The 17582-nt window shown below is 35.0% G+C and overlaps 2 protein-coding genes across 2 annotated transcripts; both read left to right on the plus strand.

The window, feature by feature from the left end:
• The first annotated feature begins 267 nt into the window (after positions 1 to 267).
• Positions 268 to 7647, plus strand: LOC136820629 (protein PAXX-like). The gene is made up of 8 exons (XM_067076825.1): positions 268 to 398; positions 953 to 1013; positions 1373 to 1422; positions 4389 to 4579; positions 5178 to 5249; positions 5876 to 5954; positions 6368 to 6428; positions 6638 to 7647. Exons 1-7 carry the CDS (start codon positions 268 to 270, stop codon positions 6402 to 6404), a joined length of 621 nt encoding a protein of 206 aa, XP_066932926.1. The 3' UTR covers positions 6405 to 6428; positions 6638 to 7647.
• Positions 7648 to 7704: 57 nt separating this feature from the next.
• On the plus strand, positions 7705 to 9914 carry LOC136820665 (uncharacterized). The gene is made up of 4 exons (XM_067076862.1): positions 7705 to 7825; positions 8335 to 8448; positions 8736 to 8897; positions 9680 to 9914. The coding sequence occupies exons 1-4, from the start codon at positions 7772 to 7774 to the stop codon at positions 9854 to 9856; spliced, it is 507 nt and encodes a 168-aa protein (XP_066932963.1). The 5' UTR covers positions 7705 to 7771; the 3' UTR covers positions 9857 to 9914.
• The last annotated feature ends 7668 nt before the right edge of the window (positions 9915 to 17582 follow it).

A 17582-nucleotide genomic window follows, 5' to 3' on the forward strand; every position in this document is an offset into this window, starting at 1 on the left:
TCATCGTCCTAAGCGAAACTTTCAAATTTGTTTGTCTAGTTAACTCTTTTCCAAATCGAGATTTAAGATTTATGTCAAATTTTTTTTTTTTTTTGCTGAAAATTAAAAACCTATACAAAATATTTTAAAACCATCTGACTATCCTTTTAGGCTATACAATTTGTTGAATTCGTTATAGTGGTGAAAACCGCATGAATTGTGATTTCCTTTATACTTTTCATTTAGAGATTCGTTCATACTCCTTTTAATATTACTTTCATCTTCTAGATGAGTACACATACTAAATCAATAGAAGAAGAACTAAAAAATCTTTATTGTTATCTGGAAATCGATGGAGATACCAAATTAACCGTTTTCACCAAAACTGATGATGGTGACGACAAATCTGTCATGATGTGGTAAGAAAGCTTCATTTTTTCCAAGACAGTAGCAAGAGATCAATGATACCTTAAACCATGTTCGCACGTGACGGTTCCGTTTCGCTCCGAAACGGAATGAAGCCATTCTATTGTTTAGAAGTGACGTAACACTTGAATGTAACCAATAGAATGACATCATTTAATCGTTTCGGAGTGAAACGGAACCGTCACGTGTGAACATGGTCTTATAGGAACGTGAACTATGGGAGTGACGAAAATAATTTGTTTTATCGGAAAATATTTTAGTAGGTACAGAGGTTTTTAGTTACACATTTTCTGCCATTATGGAGGCAAACGTTGTGTATATGAAACCGGGAGGGACGGAGAGTGACGAAAAATTGTTTATGGGAAATATTTCTATAGGTACATGTTTGACTGAGCTACGCAGTTTCTTATGGTAGTAAATGTTCGAATCTGCAGAGGTGATCCATTGCGCAAAGTAAATGTTTGCTTTCATAATGGCGGTCATTACGTAACATAACCAAACATGAACAACCTCTAGTTGATTTCAGTTTTCCGTCCTTTTCATTCAGCACATGTGATGGATGCAATGTTTTCACCTACACACTTTCTGATGGCAACATTACTGACTTGGTAAGACAAAGAAAGTCCATTTATTTAGACAGACTCCTTTTGTTTTTTTGTCCAATGTCCAATGTAGGAAGAGAAAATTTCTTTCTGCATCAGTTTTTCTCTAAAGTGACGACAAAGGCTCATTATGTAAGAAGGTCGTCCAGTTATCACTTCATATGGATTTAGTTATGTGTTAGATGATTAATCTTTTTGGTCTGAAGTACTGTGATGATCTTTTTTAAAAGAGAACGTTTGCCACGAACTGATCTTCTCGGATCCCTCTTTTGCTTGCAAAAGTAGCTTGAGCGTGCTAAAGCTATTTTATTATAAATACAAGATTTCAGGAGGGTAAGAAATGAAATCTTCTTTCAAATTTATAGGTAGCTGATGGGGGATTCTCAGACAGAAATTCTTTGTTGGATCATATCAGGTAAGATTTACATGTTAGTAAAAGCCCTTTTTCAATTACTCATCATCTGGTTGAGGCTATCACTATGACTCGCTACCAATCCGCCGACTTGTACCGCAAAAGACTATGTTCGAATCTCAAGAATTTCCAGGAAGGGTGTCAGGGAAGCATGCTGATAGACTCTCTACCTGTTTTTTTTGTTGATGACATCACAACGATAATCTTTTCCCGATATGCCTGAATACCGTACTGTCAGCATCTTGGTGATACCCCCTTGCCCTTGTTTTGCCTGAACCAAGAGTTGTAAAGAAGAATTAAGAAATGTTAGCTCTAGTTTAGACGGTCGATTTTTATTCAAATTGATAGAGTAGGCAGAAAGTGGGCAGAAAAGTGGTTGTTAAAAACTGTGCAAAAAGATTGAAAGAAGTCAATGAAGTGCCATCAACAGAGGGCTATGCATCGACTTTAGACAACCAACTTTCTGCCCACTTTAATTCATAATAAACCAGCTGCGCTGGAAGGTCAGCCTAAATTGCTTAATATGATTAGAAAGATATGTTGTTAAAAATTGATATGATTTACTAAAACGAGAGTGAAAAAATCATCAAATTTACGTTTGTATACAATATGGATTAAAAATATGCCATGTTACAATCTGTATGAGAGAATAATTATTCGTCTCTTAATTATTAGGATAGATATTTAGATAATAAAAATTAGATATACAGATGAACAGCAACAAAAGGCTACATCAACAACAGATTCATGAAAATAAAAATCCTTGCAAGGAAGTTAAAAGCAAGGCATACTGTACTTATCAAAAATCACAAAATTGTATACACTTTTCATTTTTCACTAAGCTTAGACTTATAATTATATTCTAGCTCAAACTGGACAAAAGATCAAAAAAGTTTCAAAAACAAAGATGCTGTAAATCAGTAAAAGTTAAAATGGTGTCATTCTTATTCATCTTAAAACTGCAGAGAAATAGTTTAGCTTAAAACTACATGTTTTTTATAATAAGCAATGAAAAATTCAAAAAAAGTTTACACTGATCTAAAATTTATTCAAATTTAAAGTTTTATGTTTAGCATACCCGGTGTCGTCCCAGAAAGACTGTAATTATTGTACTGTATTTTCCCTAATCTGAGCCTAAATATGCTTAAAAGTGCAATATTTATCTATTAAAAAATATTTAATCCATTTATATACATTTATTATTTATCATTATTAGTCCAAAATGTATAAGTGTCCGCCATCAAATCACAGTGAAAAAATGCAAGTCTAGAAAAACATAATTTCTGTCAATAATTTGATGAAGAATACTTCAGCCTTTCTGAAATTTACATAAGGCGCTGCACTTTAAATATATATAGTTGATTAATTTCCATTTACGCTTGATCATAATTATCTCCAAGTCAAAAAGAACAAATGCAAGTGTCTGCTTTCAAATCGCAGTGAAAACTTAAGTCTAGAAAAAATCATTTTTACGTCAATAATTTGATCAAGAACTTCGGTCTTTCTCAAATTCACAAGGAGCGGTACTTTAATATACTTGATCAATTTCCATTTACGCTTTATCATAATTATCTCCAAGTCAGTCCGTCCAAAAAAACAAATGTATATAACTGCCATGAGTGAAAAACGCAAGTCTAAAAAAATCATTTTTGCGTCAATAATTTGATGAAGAACTTCGTTCTTTCTCAAATTTACATAGGAGTTGTACTTTAATATACTTGATCAATTTCCATTTACGCTTTATCATAATTATCTCCAAGTCGGTCCAAAAAAACAAATGTAACTGCCAGTGAAAAACGCAAGTCTAGAAAAAAATCATTTTTGCATCAATAATTTGATGAAAAACTTTGTTCTTTCTCAAATTTACATAGGAGCTGTACTTTATTATACTTGATCAATTTCCATTTACGCTTTATTATAATTATTTCCAAGTCGGTCCAAAAAAACAAACGTAACTGCCAGTGAAAAACGCAAGTCTAGAAAAAAATCATTTTTGCATCAATAATTTGATGAAGAACTTCGTTCTTTCTCAAATTTACATAGGAGCTGTACTTTAATATACTTGATCAATTTCCATTTACGCTTTATCATAATTATCTCCAAGTCGGTCCAAAAAAACAAACGTAACTGCCAGTGAAAAACGCAAGTCTAGAAAAAAATCATTTTTGCGTCAATAATTTGATGAAGAACTTCGGTCTTTCTCAAATTCACATAGGAGCGATACTTTAATATACTTGATCAATTTCCATTTACACTTTATCAATATTATCTCCAAGTCCAGAAGAACAAGCATATAAAATGCCTATCAAATCAAAAAATAGAAAACACTCAAGTTCGAGAAAACATTATTTTTGTGAATAATCAGATAATTAAGCTGTGAACTGTAATATATATACACTCCATCAAATTCCAGTAATTGTTGGTCGTTATTCTATATTCAAGTCCAAAATGAAAAAATATGTTTTCATGCTACAAAATAAATAAATGAGGTTTATATCTAGCATGTAAAAAAATAACTCACAATTCAGGAAAAAACTTGAGCAAATAAGTTAAAATCTTCATACTTTAAAGAAAAGAACATCCTTATAATTTAACTCCAGTGTTGCATCTTCCTTAGTTATAAGTTTAAAAGCCATTTCAACAAGATGTAATGATTGTATAAATAAAAGCTGGCAAGAGATAAACACCGAACGAACGAAAAAGACTTATTGCTTGAGCCGCCATCTTGAAACACCACATTATGATCTGTAAAAACAACGCACGCTAAAAGTACGCAAAAAGTTAACCCGATCGGAAGAAAGTTTAGAAATCAAAGTGATATCGGGAAATCGGAATAAAAAAACCAAACTCTTAAGTTGCGGCTGGAAAAAAGGGATTTGAAGGGTCATCGGAGCTGACCAATAAGAATAGGCAAGGTGAAAAGTGGGCCGTCTAAACCAGAGCTAAAATGCCTCGATACTTTATCACAGGAGCTGTTTCCAAAGCAACACAGTGAAAGCTACCATATTTGATGAGTACGTCATAACACGTTTTGAAAAGGACAGTCTCTCATTAACGTTGAAATGCCACAGTACAACAGCAGTGGAACGAAAGACTATCTTACAATACTCCTATCTCAAAATGGCCGACGAACTAGAAAAATATAAAGCAAGAGTCAAAGGTTTGTTTTTGAAGCTATTACCAGTATTTGGTTTAATTTTATAGGAAGATAAAATGAGTTTACCGATCTTTCTTGACTCGCATCAATACTCTTTTTTCATCGAGGCAAATTTTCTCCCTTGCCTCCGTTAGATTTTGTCAAAATCGATCAAAGCTCAGTTGGCTGAAGCATAGCTTTCGTATCATTTAAATGATGAGTTCACATCCATTTGTCGCGAGCATTAATATGATATATAGTTTTTACCTCTTTTTAAACTTCGAAATTTTGAAATAAATTCAGTATAGAGAATTCTGCTAAATAATGTTCAACAACAATATACTCTTTCGTGCTTAATTATAAAGGGTTAGAATAAGCAGGGGGTGGTGCTCTAGGGAAAATCCATAAAATGGGGGGGGGGGGGGTCAATATTAATTAATTTTTGGGTGATCTTCCTAAACCCCCTAGAGGAAAATGAAGGTTTTTTCAGAAAAATTTCATAAAATGGGGGTAATTATGAAATGCTTTTTTTGTTTTTTTTTCGAAAAATTGCAAAGTGACCCCATCTACAATTAAGCACGAAAGAGTAAGTAGTTTTTACCTTATTGGTGTCAATTTTTAGAGCTTGAAGAGAGCAACAATAAAAGAAGTTTTGCAGAACCTTCTACATCCGTTATTACACCTTCCATCTTTGGTAATATCCCAATGCAATGTTTATTTATCACAATATCATAAGATTGGATGATTTGTGGCAAAATATTTACGTGGGAGCTTTTTTCGTTGCCAAGGTCTTTCCATTGTTCATACAATGTCTTTCCATCGTTCATACAATGTCTTTCCATCGTTCATACAATGTGTTCCGAAAAAAAGTGGACAAATTTTTGTATGATGTAAAATCCTCATAATTTATGCCGAATTTCATGCTTTGTGTACTTAAAGTAAAATTTTCAAAATTTGTTTGAGGACTCCAAAATACTCAAAATGACTGAAAATCATGTCTGAGGGGGATTTGGAATAGTTTTAATCCTTGAAAATAACTTTCAAAGGTCTCTTTAATATTTCAATCTCAAAAACCTCCGCATTCGGAAGCGATCACAAGGCTCTTCTTTCGATAGCTATCTACACGAAGGTAGGGGAGGACGTAGGGGAGGACTCCACTTACCCTTGATCCTTCTTTTAATTGTCAAGTAGAGAGGCATTAAGTAGTCTTTGGCATGACCCGACCGGGGACCTTGCGCACCGTAGCCGGATGCTCTACCATTGCACTATGGTCTCGATTCTACCTCTTTGTTTTTAGTGTGTTTCTTTTTTACATTTTAGAGCCTGACGTGAAACGACCCAAAGTTACAAAACCAAAAGTCAACAAAAATAGCAGTATTGTTAATCCTGGCGTCAGAAAGTAAGTTCACTCACATATCAAACCTCCAGGGTCACCAAAAATGGAGGATTTAAGAATCCAAATTCGAACTCTTAGTAAAAATGAGGAGGGTGAATAGCCTTTACTGACTGAAGAAACTTTACTTGGGACAAATTAGAAATGAGACAACCTGATGAGAAAGATATAAAACAAAAGACAAATTTTGGGTGCGTTTTTTTGGACTTGGAGATTTGTCACTAAAGCTGAAAGAAATATAGAATCGAATGGCGCTTCAAATTTTATTATTGGACTTTATTATTGGATATTATTTTTACTATTGAAACTCTTTGTAACCGTTGAGAATTTCAAAAGCCATTTTTGCCATTGTTGAGAATTCATTTACATACTTCTAGACTAAAATAACTGTTTTTGCTTCTTATATTTTTTCGTTGTAGGAAGAAAGCAGCGAGAGGAGTAGTGTTTGATGACTGAATGAAAAAGATAAACCAGAGAGATGTAAGCACATTCAAAATTTGTTTTGCTATAATAAGGTACATCGTTAGAATGAGGTACCCGAAGGAATTTCGCCAAAATTGTCCAAAATAAGTTCTAGCAAAACTGCTGTGCTACATTAACGAAACTTTTTCCTAGTGTAAACCATTGCGGCTCCATATTATTCCCTTTCTCAAAATACTTTCAATGTCTTTTCATCTTCTTGTATTCAGGTACGCTTTCAGATTCTTTACCCCCGTCCTTTCAAGAGTACCAATTTGATTGGCTGATTGGAAATATCAAATATCGAAAATTTTGTCGAAGAGAAAAATGTATTGGTAGCCAAATAGACTAAGTGGTGAGGACCTAAACTTGTTTAGGAAGAAAATTTGGCTTTGGAGAACTATGTACCTGAACTTCACTTGGATTTTATTGTTCATAATTTAATGGAAATCAAAAGCTGATGACTTTTACCATGGAATCAATGTACAGTTTTCTGTAGACGAAAACCGAAGATCGATATCGTTGAACTGGAACGACCAGTATATTAAAAAAGTGGAAAACTTAAAAGTACCTAAAGTATTAATTCGATATTTTTTACTTTGTCTAAATGGAAATTATGACCGTATTTTAGCCAAGGAAATGGACCGTAAGGGATCGACCCTTTTCGCCTAAATCTCAACAAATTTGGCTAAACTTTCTCTGCACTGTGAGAGTCGGATTTCAACGGCCTAATTTTCCTAATTTTGGATCGCACGTACGGTTGTTTTTTGAATCGAGAGCCCCTCCTGGAGCTTTAAAAATATCTATGAGATGCTGTCAAAAAGATCCCGTTGTAGTAATTATTCTTTTATATGTATGAAAAACCGCTCTATCGGGTATCGAAATTTTTCCTTACATTGGCCCCTAACGAAGTCTTAAGAGGTACTAAATAGGCTCTAATTGAAATCAAAGGAAATTTTAGACGATAATCAGTTTATCATTGGAAAGGTGCATACTCCTTGGACGTAATTCAAACATCGTTTCTAATTTGTACTTTCAAACAAAGTAGGACATTTGAGTTCATACCAGAATGGACCAGGAGAAATCATTTTTAACATAGACCTATTGTATTGATTTGTAGAGGTCAAATTAAAATGTTTTTTTGCAAAAGTTGGCATTTTTGGATTCGGAATATTACCCAATAAAAGTAATCATTTGCACTTTTAGATTATTTATTCTAAATAAACACTGTAGATTAATTAGAAACTAAGTGATATGTATCCCAAATCTCTATATATTTGGTAAGCTTTGGCACCCATGCTTTTATTTCCAATCTAGTTCGTTTTTAAAGATTTTGGAATTACACAAAAATCATCATCATCATCATGAAGTATTTGGTTTTGATTGCTTTTATTGCTTTTGCTGCAGCACAGCCTGCTGTAAGTTCTTCACCAATTTTTATCATAATTTTCTTTGTAACTTCTTGAAACAGATATTGTCCAAAGTCGGCTATAAGATTTTCATTGTTCCGGTGAGACAGGGCTGTTAGCTTGAATTTTTGGAGGATCAAATTATTTTCTTTTGAAAGGAAGGATAAAGTTTTTTATCCAATGTATCCCCAAATCAAGCCTTAGATTTCTCTAGACCCCTAATGGAATTTGATGCTTCGTGCAATCGCATGTCACTTATCAAAATTTGATATAGCTCAATTTTTGACGTTTTTGGGCAGTCTCAGAAAAAAAAAATTATTATTCATTTTTAGCATAGCCATAACTTTTGTTCTAGTGGACCAAATTAATGAATGACCCAAAGTTTAAGTTTATCGTTTTATCTTTTCTCTTTCCAATGGAATAAATGTACTTCTGGTACACCCGGTACATTAGCAAAGATGAATGATTTGGACAAGAAGGGTGTTTTTTAGATGGTTATATCAGATTTTCTTCCTTAGAATGACAAAAGATTCTTCAATAAGATCACCAATTTTGGCAAGAATGTCGTCGATGCTGGTAAAGGTGCAGTTGATAAAGTCACCGATTATTTTGGTGGAGATGACAAACCCTCAGTATGTATTTATTATTTAGATATTTGCTTATTTCAAAATTGTTTCAAATTAGTTTTGTGAGGGTACCTAGATTAGGCCAAAATTGTTTGAATGAACGAGAATATAAAAGCTCACTTTCAATGTTCATCTGTAACATGTTCTTCTTAAGCATTAATCTTTATCAACTTGTATTTCTGCGAAAACCACCTAAAAGTATTTTCTGTTATCGGTACCCAACAATAGAGAGGTTCTTGAAAAACCTCCGTATAATTCGTATTGTAATGTGTCTTTCGGCATTCTATTTTCAGCTCAAAGATAGATTGTCTGACTTGAAAGACGAATTGGAATTGATTCGAGTTCATAACGAAAAACATATGATGAATGTCACCAACAAAACTAACCATGGTCTTAACAGAGTTGCCAATGCTTTGGATAAACTCAATGATAATGCTATGGACAAAATTATCTCTGTAAGTTTTTATACGCAACACCTGTTCGTTATTTTCAGACGGTAGATAATTACCGTTATTTCTCCCACCTTGTTTTTTGACTTTTAAGACTGGTGATTTTAAGTAGTTTTTTTTTGTGCTTTGACCAGCAAAATTTACCGTTGGTCCGGGCCTTAATACCGAGTTTATGGTTTATGTATCGGAGGATACTGAAGACGATGGTATAAGTGAAATCGATACAAAACAAAGTCGATAGTTGATGTACGGCTCTATATCGCCTTTGCTCACCTAAACAGACGACGGTAAGTGGACCACCAAAGTGGACGGTGATTTTGGAGAATCAACTTTATTTAATACCGTCCTCCTCGATTTATCTCGAATACATAAACTCGCTAATAAGACACCTGTAAGAGGTTTGCAATAAAGTGGTATTTATTTTATTAAAATGCTCACGTTAATAAATTGCCATTCTTAGGTTAATGTACATTAATTTAGCTACATGTTTTTTCTACAAGCATAATGTTTATAAGCATATGCAGGTTCAGTTTTTGGTACCAAACAATGGCTCTATTGTTGAGTACAATAGAATGCTAAGCATAATGCGAGCCTGATATAGGGGCAGACACTTTGCTTATAATTATTAAAAAACATGTAGGTATTTCCAAAATCACTTTCAACGTTTTTTGATTTAGTCTATCCATTCCCAATGTCTTGCAATCTCCTATGACGAGAAATTTTCCAGTCTCAATTCTTGTTTGAATTTCTAAATTAACTTTCCCTTCGGGTATCATCTTCTTTTTCAGGTCGAAGATGTTTTGAACGACTTGGCTATTCGTCTTGAGGACACTTTGAACAAAGCTTCAGCTTACATGAGAGACGGTATCGATTATCTTACAGACATGCAAGAAAAACACAAAGAACACTTTCAAGAACACATTGATGGCCTTAAAGGAGATGTTGAAGACATCAAAGAAGATTAATTTTCTTATTTAATGATGGAAGAATGAAATATACAATGAAATACTCTCCCTTCAAAATAATTTCTTTTGTTGAAGTAATTTCAAAGTCATTTTTTGCTTACATACGATATCTTCTTGATAAGTATCAAATTCATGGCTTTTTTAGAGTTTATGTTATTTGGTTGACTTTCAAAAATTTTCTATTTGGCCAAAGCCTCCTTTACTATTCGAATATATGAACGATATGTTCTGAGCGCTGATCTACTAAATAATCCCTCCCTCATACGTAAATTAGTACAAATTAAGGAACACTCAGGGGCGCCGATTTGAAAAATCATTCCTGCAATTTTGATAAGGCAAGAGGCTCAGTCAGGGGTCTGCTTGACATGTGAATGACCATTTTTCTGCCGTGAATACAGTTGACGCTCTCTAAATTGACGTTCTACTCTTTGATAAGCTCCCATTTTCGATCCATTGGCGTTTTGACAGGGGGCCACGCCTCCCCAAGTTGAGCTTTTTTGAACGCCAAAATCTTGAAATTACCATAAAGTGTAATTGATCGCCCCCCACCAAAGAAAAAAATAATTGACCAAAAAGGTCAAAGTTTTCCCAACAGAATGTGAAGGGGTTTGTAGTTTTTGTGACTTTTTTCTGGCTACCTTTGACCTTTTTAAGGCCTCCTTTAAGCTGTTTGATATTTCTTAGACAAAAATTTTAGCCTGCGGCGCCAAGATTACAAAGCAAACTCTCTGCGACATGAAATTTTATGCATTCTACACTTTTTGTGACCTTATTCGCGCTAACTTTGAGCTTGCTTAGAGCAAAAATTTACTCTGAAAAAACTTTCTCTGAAAATTTCCCCTAAAAAAGGTCAAAATTCTTCCAATCTCGCCCCCCCCCCCCCCGAAACGAAAACTCGTGGCTATGCCTCTGCTAGGATTTACTCAATCCATCTTGATGAACAATGTCGCAAATTTTTCTTGCTCGCTTCGCTCGCAATTCCTAAATGTTTCTATAATGACCTAAATTTTAAGTTCAAATTCCGGTATACCAATGCGACCAAAAGGGGCACCAGAATAAGCCTACAAGGGGGCCCCTTAAGCCAAAATTCTACTTTTGCTTACCAGCCTGTACCTACCCAACACGCTACAGTTTGGTAATTGTAATAGAGAATTTTGGATGATGAAAAACCCGACCTTTATCGTCCACACATACCAAGCACCCATTTTTGCCTAAGTACCCCCTCCGGGGGACGAGTACCTAAAAAATGGGGAAAAATTGATCGGTATCGGTATTTGAACGAAAAAATTATCGATATATCGGTAATTGAGAGAAAAAGTGATCGGTATATCGGTATTACGAAGTCCCGTATGCCCCCCACTCTAAGATACCGGGTGTTCCAGAAATGAGTTATCCTCTTTTATGTGAAACTTCCCAAGCTATATTACTTCTTTAGGACTCTAGTACTCCCCTAGTGTACTCCCCTGGGTGTTTTTCAAATGTAGAACTTGAAATAATTTTCCTACCAGAGTGCATCTCACGTTTATCGCTTCGTAGTACAATCCTCTTCGGCAATGAACTTTGAAATCAGCCGTAGATATCGGGGGTCTGTTTACAGACAATAATTTTCCCGACCTTTTTGGGAATCCACAAACTGTAGTGAAGGGCGGTATTAATCTTTTCGCCGCCGCCCACCGTGGGAGTTGTTGCTCTGCCGCCTGTTTGGCGATTTGGATTGGCGCGAAAAAAAATTATAAACAAACATGGCGGCTTAAAAGCTGAGAAAGAAAAAACGTGCTCTGAAAAGTTTCAAGAGCTTTCCAGTTAATTTTGACAAGAAGCCCAGCTTTATCAACACATGAAGGAATCCATAAAGGAGTATTGTCAACAGTATGCAATGGCAAGCTTTTTGACTTTTCTTGTTTTCTTGAATGCACCCCTCTCCGCCTCTATCCAAAGCAAAAAAAATTACTCTGACTCTGACTCTGACTTTATTTTTTTCAAATTAAGTAGTGCTGGTGGGGGCCAAACTTAAATGGAGATGACTACGTTTTGAGTAATCCAAGTAATTGAACCTTGTTTGGGCGGTCTGAGCTGATATTTTAAATAATTTTCAATAATTGTGTCTTTAGTTGCGTGTTGTTTGTTTTGTAGGCAGGTACCGTCAACTGCTCTAACTTGGGACGATTGGTCGAAACATGGGACTGGTTGATATCTGGTCTGTATTTTCACTTACTGTTAAATCTCTTTGACAACAAATTTGTTTTCGTGTATTTTTTAATACGCCGTTCATTGAGTCAAATCAAATGACTTTTTGGAGGTTTGGTGGTGAAAAATGGTGGCCGAATTGCCGTCCCATGTTGTGTCAGATAATCCCAAGTTAGAGCAGTTGACGGTATAAGATTCTTTTTTTGCCACTTTTCTAAGGCGAAAAAAGACCATGGCTTCGGGTAGCTCTTGAAAGGGGTCTGATCCCCCTTCTTAAATGATCCCCCCGCCCTTCTTGCCTTGGCATCTCCCAACCTTTAAAAATGCCTATCCCCCAAGAATTTTGGACAAAAATAAATAGCTAACAAATATATATGTGAAAATATCTTTAGACAGTTACATCAATATGCCTTCTTACCTGTCTTTTAAAATATAAATAAAAGTAATCACGAAAAAGGACGCGAAAAAAAAAGACATAAGTGTGAGAACAGAGTAATCAAACTCGTTAGAAAAAGTACCATTAGAAGTCATAAAAAATCAACCTGAATAAATGCAATCGGAATTCCAGAGAACTTCATAATTCCCCAAACAACATTACATTACTATGTCAAACTCCCATTACATAAATTCTACAATTACGTCAGAGTAGACTACGCTCGCCACCGAAGAGGTTTATTTGGAAAGGGTAATTACATTTTATTGTTCGCTTCTTTTTTAAAGAGTGGCCGGGTTGGAAAAGTATGAATTTCTTTGTACATATTTTACCTACCCCAAATATTTAGGAGGCTGAGTTTTAAACGAATTGTCAAGTTGAAACGAACGATAAATGTATCAAGGTCTGTTTTATTTACCCCCTGGTGACTTAACAAAAGAGACTTAACTCGATGTTACAATCCAATTATTGAAAGTTTGTCTCGGCCTTTTTATAATGAGCGAGACATACGTTCTCTGATTACGCAATTTTCATATTGACATTTTCGAGGCATTTTGATGTAACTGTTAGAGAGAGAAAGAGAAATAATAAACTTCTTTCTTCTTTTTCAGTCTAAGCTTAAACAGTGCGTCACAAACAGGGATATTTCGATCGCACGGAAGCGCTTCAAAAAACCAGCTTTTTTGGAGTTTTGTCTCGTTTACCCAAACGCTTCAATCTCGCGTAGGCTTAGGGGTCAAGACTAGAACCCCCAATACGAGACATTTGCCTGACCGAAAAAAAATCATCATCATCAATTTTGTTAATTGTCAGAATCGTTTACTCACTGGAAATACGCAACTTTCTGAAGTTTCGTTTTTTTTCGGTTGTGCTTCATTTTAAAAATAACGAAGATGAAAAGTTACAATCAATCCCGCGAGTAAAAGAAAGTATTCCGACTAGTCTACGAAAATAGTATGTTATTTCATCTTATAACAATTTCATAAACTATGGTACGTCACAACCACGGAGCGCTGACTTTTATTTTCATGACTTGTTCTCACTGTTTGGTTTCCGTAATAAAAAGAAAGTCGTTATTTTGAACTTTGAACATGCTTAAAATCGAGGTACTTTCACTAACTGTTGCTTTTTTCATAAAAATTTCTGATCCCCTTTTCTCAGGGGGGGGTCGGTAGTAAAATCTCAGACATATATGAGTAGTAAAAGGATTTTTACGAATTTTTACATACCACCACCCAGACTCTTGGAAGAGGTATTTTACTACCCTGGTAGTAAAAGCTTTTGGGACAATTTGTCATGGAGACCACCTATTTTTTGGTTGCTTTTCGGACTAATTTTGCAAAAAAAGCTAAAAAATGATTATTTCTGTGACACATTTTTCACGTAGTGCAAAAATTAATGTTTTTCCCTTAGAATTAAAGTCTTTTTATATTGACAAAAAATTTCGAGAATTTTTTGTTTGCAGCAAACAACTTTCCAACAGAAAATCTTTTCAAATTATAAAAATTTTCAGATTTTTTCAGAAAAGTCATCCAGAAAATTAAAAGAATTACAAAAAATAGCTAAAATTTGCTAATTTTACCAGTTTTAACTACCCAGGTAGTAAAATTTTTTCAACATTTAACACATAGATACCACCCATTTTAGTATTTAACTACCCTGGGTAGTAAATTTTTTTTTCGATTTTTCGTCACACCACCACCGTAGTAAACGTCATTATGTCTGAGATTTTACTACCGACCCCCCCCCTGCTTTTCTTCATTTTTTTGGAAGGTGTCATCCCCCTTAAGAAAAGGGGGACAAACTATGAGTTAGGCAGTTTCGTAAGTAAACACAAGATTTTCCATATATACCTTTAGAAAAAAACCCTTTCCAATCTAATGCTGGATTATCCCAGGAAAATAGCAGAAAGATTTCAAAAAATTGATGGGAATCTTTGTGTGAAAATAGAAATCTTATACAAAACGACGGTATGTGACAATCTAGCCAGTCGAGAAACATTGCAAATTAGGAGATCATTCTATAATCAAGAAAGTATTCCCTAATTAGGGGACTTCGCCTCTCCTAATTAGGGGATTGAGAAGGTTATCCTATTTTAATACCTGTGTAGTGGATAGTCGCACCTACTCGACTTAGCTAAGGGGCCGGAATAACAGTTGTCTGCAAAATAGCTAGTTTTTTGGGAATTGAAAAATTGGTGTCTTCATTCTTTAATTTCGACCAATTATCGATTCTTATTCATTCAGTTTCAACTATGAATAAAATTAGCAAAATGCAAAAATTAGCATCATAAATGCAAGCATAAGGCTGTGGGATACATTTAAAGTTATGTACTAAAATCGTAGTTTTTCGAAAACTGCACAGGTTTGAGCAACTTTTGAAAGTTTGTTTTTCTTGAAATAACTCAACATTACTTCATGTGAGGTCCTCTGAGGTAGGGGCTAATTCCAGATGCAAAAGGAAAGCAGAAAAATCCTAAGAAGTGTCACGAAAATCTTAACTTTCAACTTTGAAGCCGCATAGGTCAAGTTTGCGACTTCGTAGATTTAGCCCCGACCTATGGTTGGGTCCGCAATTTATCTGGCTTTCAGGAAAACCCAAATGGGAATTTCCCTATCGAATATAACTGGTGCAGTTTTGAATTTAGTGAAACCCCCTAACCTGGCCAACCAATAGAAGCTTTGTTCGAATAATTTGTTAAATATTTGTCAATATTAAAAAGTGATTTTGGAAACACTTGTTAAAGCTACGAAGAAAGTGAGTCGCTAAGAAATTGAACTTAGAAACACTCCTTAATAAAATTACGAAGAACATACTCTTGAAAGCTACAAAGGAAATGAGTAATTAAAAATAGGCTAAGAGACAGGGGTGTAAACGAATTATTTTCAACTCAATTTAATGGTTTTATTAAATATTTCCTTTCCAGAAGGAAATATTTGTTAAAACGGTAATTTTTCTTCTCCTTCTTCTTCTTCTTCTTCTCCTCCAAGTCTAACGCTCGGTTTTGGTCAATTTCGTGAGTTTGTACACGAGTCTCTTTTTAAATCAAGCTCCGGCGGTAAAAACAGTAGGATGTTCTTTTTTCGAGGCGGAAGACGTCATTTTTCCAAGACACGTCGTAGGAAATATGCGTACGGTTGTCTATTCTCCTTGCCGATCGGAAAACGTCGCCCGGTTCGAAAGCGTATTGTTGATCGGACCACACTGCTTTTTAACAGTCATAACAAAGATGGAGGCAAAAAATAGACAACAAATGTTGCTCTTTCGCTATTTTTCTTTGGTTTTTATGCTTTCATGAGTTGAATTGGATCATGTTTTTTGTACGATTGTCTGGATTTGATGTTTCGTTTACATACTCTTGGTGTGAGAGATACAATCTCTTATCTTGATGGTCTTGGAAAAACAGGGCATTTTGTCAACTTACAACTTTCACAACAAGCTATAATAGCTAACTTCAATTTTGCCTGTTTACCTAAAGTGATTGTGGATAAATCTGACCATGTAATACCTGAAAAAAAAGTTTGAACTCACTTTTATGGTATGCACCACCCAATGCGCAATGGTCAGATCGCAGATGGCGATGGTTGGTGATGAACTATGATTTAGCTAGCTTTGAGCTAAAAATTTAAACATGGAGCAAAATTGACTGGTTAATGATTGAATTTCCCTTGGTGTTTTTATCTAAAACAATGAATTAACTGGTTAGTGACAGTTAGTGAAAACTCTCTTTGTGGGGAAAATTCTGTTGCGGTTCACAGAACTGTAATTTCAAACTTTTTAAGCTGATATAACCGGAACACCTTGGCCAATATGAAGAATGTTAACTCTTAAAATTTTGATTGTATTGAATATGGAATTAAACAATTGGAACGTGTGTATTAAACGTGGAAACTTTTGTTGTGAATTTGGAGATTTTCTTCCCCGTGCATTTAAAACGTGGAAAACTTTGGTTGTGAATTTGTAGATTGTTTTCCACGTGCGTTTTAAAGGCAAAAGGTTGAAACTTTTGTTATAAATTTGGAGATTTCTTATATACATGTGCAATTAAACGATGGAAAACTTTTGTTATGAATTTATTTTCTTCAATGCGCGTTTGAAGACGTGGAAAACTTTATAAATTTGGAGATTTCTTACACGTGCATTTAAAAGATGGAAAACATTTGTTATGAATATATATTTTCTTCAATGTACCCTAAAACTTGACATTTTCTTCCACATATGCATTTAAAAAATGAAGAAAAATTTAGTGTCAATTGACAATTTTTTCAAGTGATTTCCTGGCCTGGCGACAACTTTTTTCCTTTTTGTCATTCTTTCATTTCAGATATTTCCCCTTTTAGGCTAATATTTCTGACAATAAGCGCTTAAAATAAAATTATATAATTATGCACTATCCCAAGGCCTTTTGATGTGTTCAATAACACAACACTCTACTCAGCGGGTGCGACGCCGGGTGACGGCTAGTATAATACTAAAATCCAACTAAAGTCCACCTACTCTCGGGTACCTAATAGCCGGGGGGATTGGAATAAGCGGGGGGTTGGAAAAAATCTCAAAACTTAATAAGTGGGGGGGGGGGGGTTGGAATAAAAATGGGTGGCAAATAGACCTTTTTTCAAAGAGCATGTCCTGTTGAATAATTATGTAGTCCAGCCATAACAACAATGATAGAGCCATGCATAATTACTGTATCATGCATATTGTAATAATTATGCATGGTTTTATCACTTTTTTTCTGCTGGACTACATAATTATTCAACAGGGTGGCCTCTTTGGAAAAAGGTCTATTTTTTAAAAGGAGGCTAATACAGCAGAATTGGGACAAAAAAGGGAACTTTCAAAAACATTTTCTCAAAAATTAATAAGCGGGGGGGTTGGAATAAGAATGTCCTGGGTGGAAAACCCGGGGGGGTACCAGGGTTGGTGAATGAGGGGTACTCTTAGGTTCCAAATAAACGGGGGGGGTTCGAATAAACGGGGGGGGTTGGAAAATTTTCTAGATTTTAATAAACGGGGGGGACCTAATTGCCAGGGGGGTTGGAAATTGTACTTCTGAAACCCAAAAATAAGGTAAAAATAGGCTAAAATCAGGCTATTTAGAGCAAA

The sequence above is a fragment of the Clytia hemisphaerica genome, unplaced genomic scaffold, assembly GCF_902728285.1.
Source record: "Clytia hemisphaerica strain Z4C2 unplaced genomic scaffold, Clytia hemisphaerica genome assembly, whole genome shotgun sequence".
Taxonomy (NCBI): domain Eukaryota; kingdom Metazoa; phylum Cnidaria; class Hydrozoa; order Leptothecata; family Clytiidae; genus Clytia; species Clytia hemisphaerica.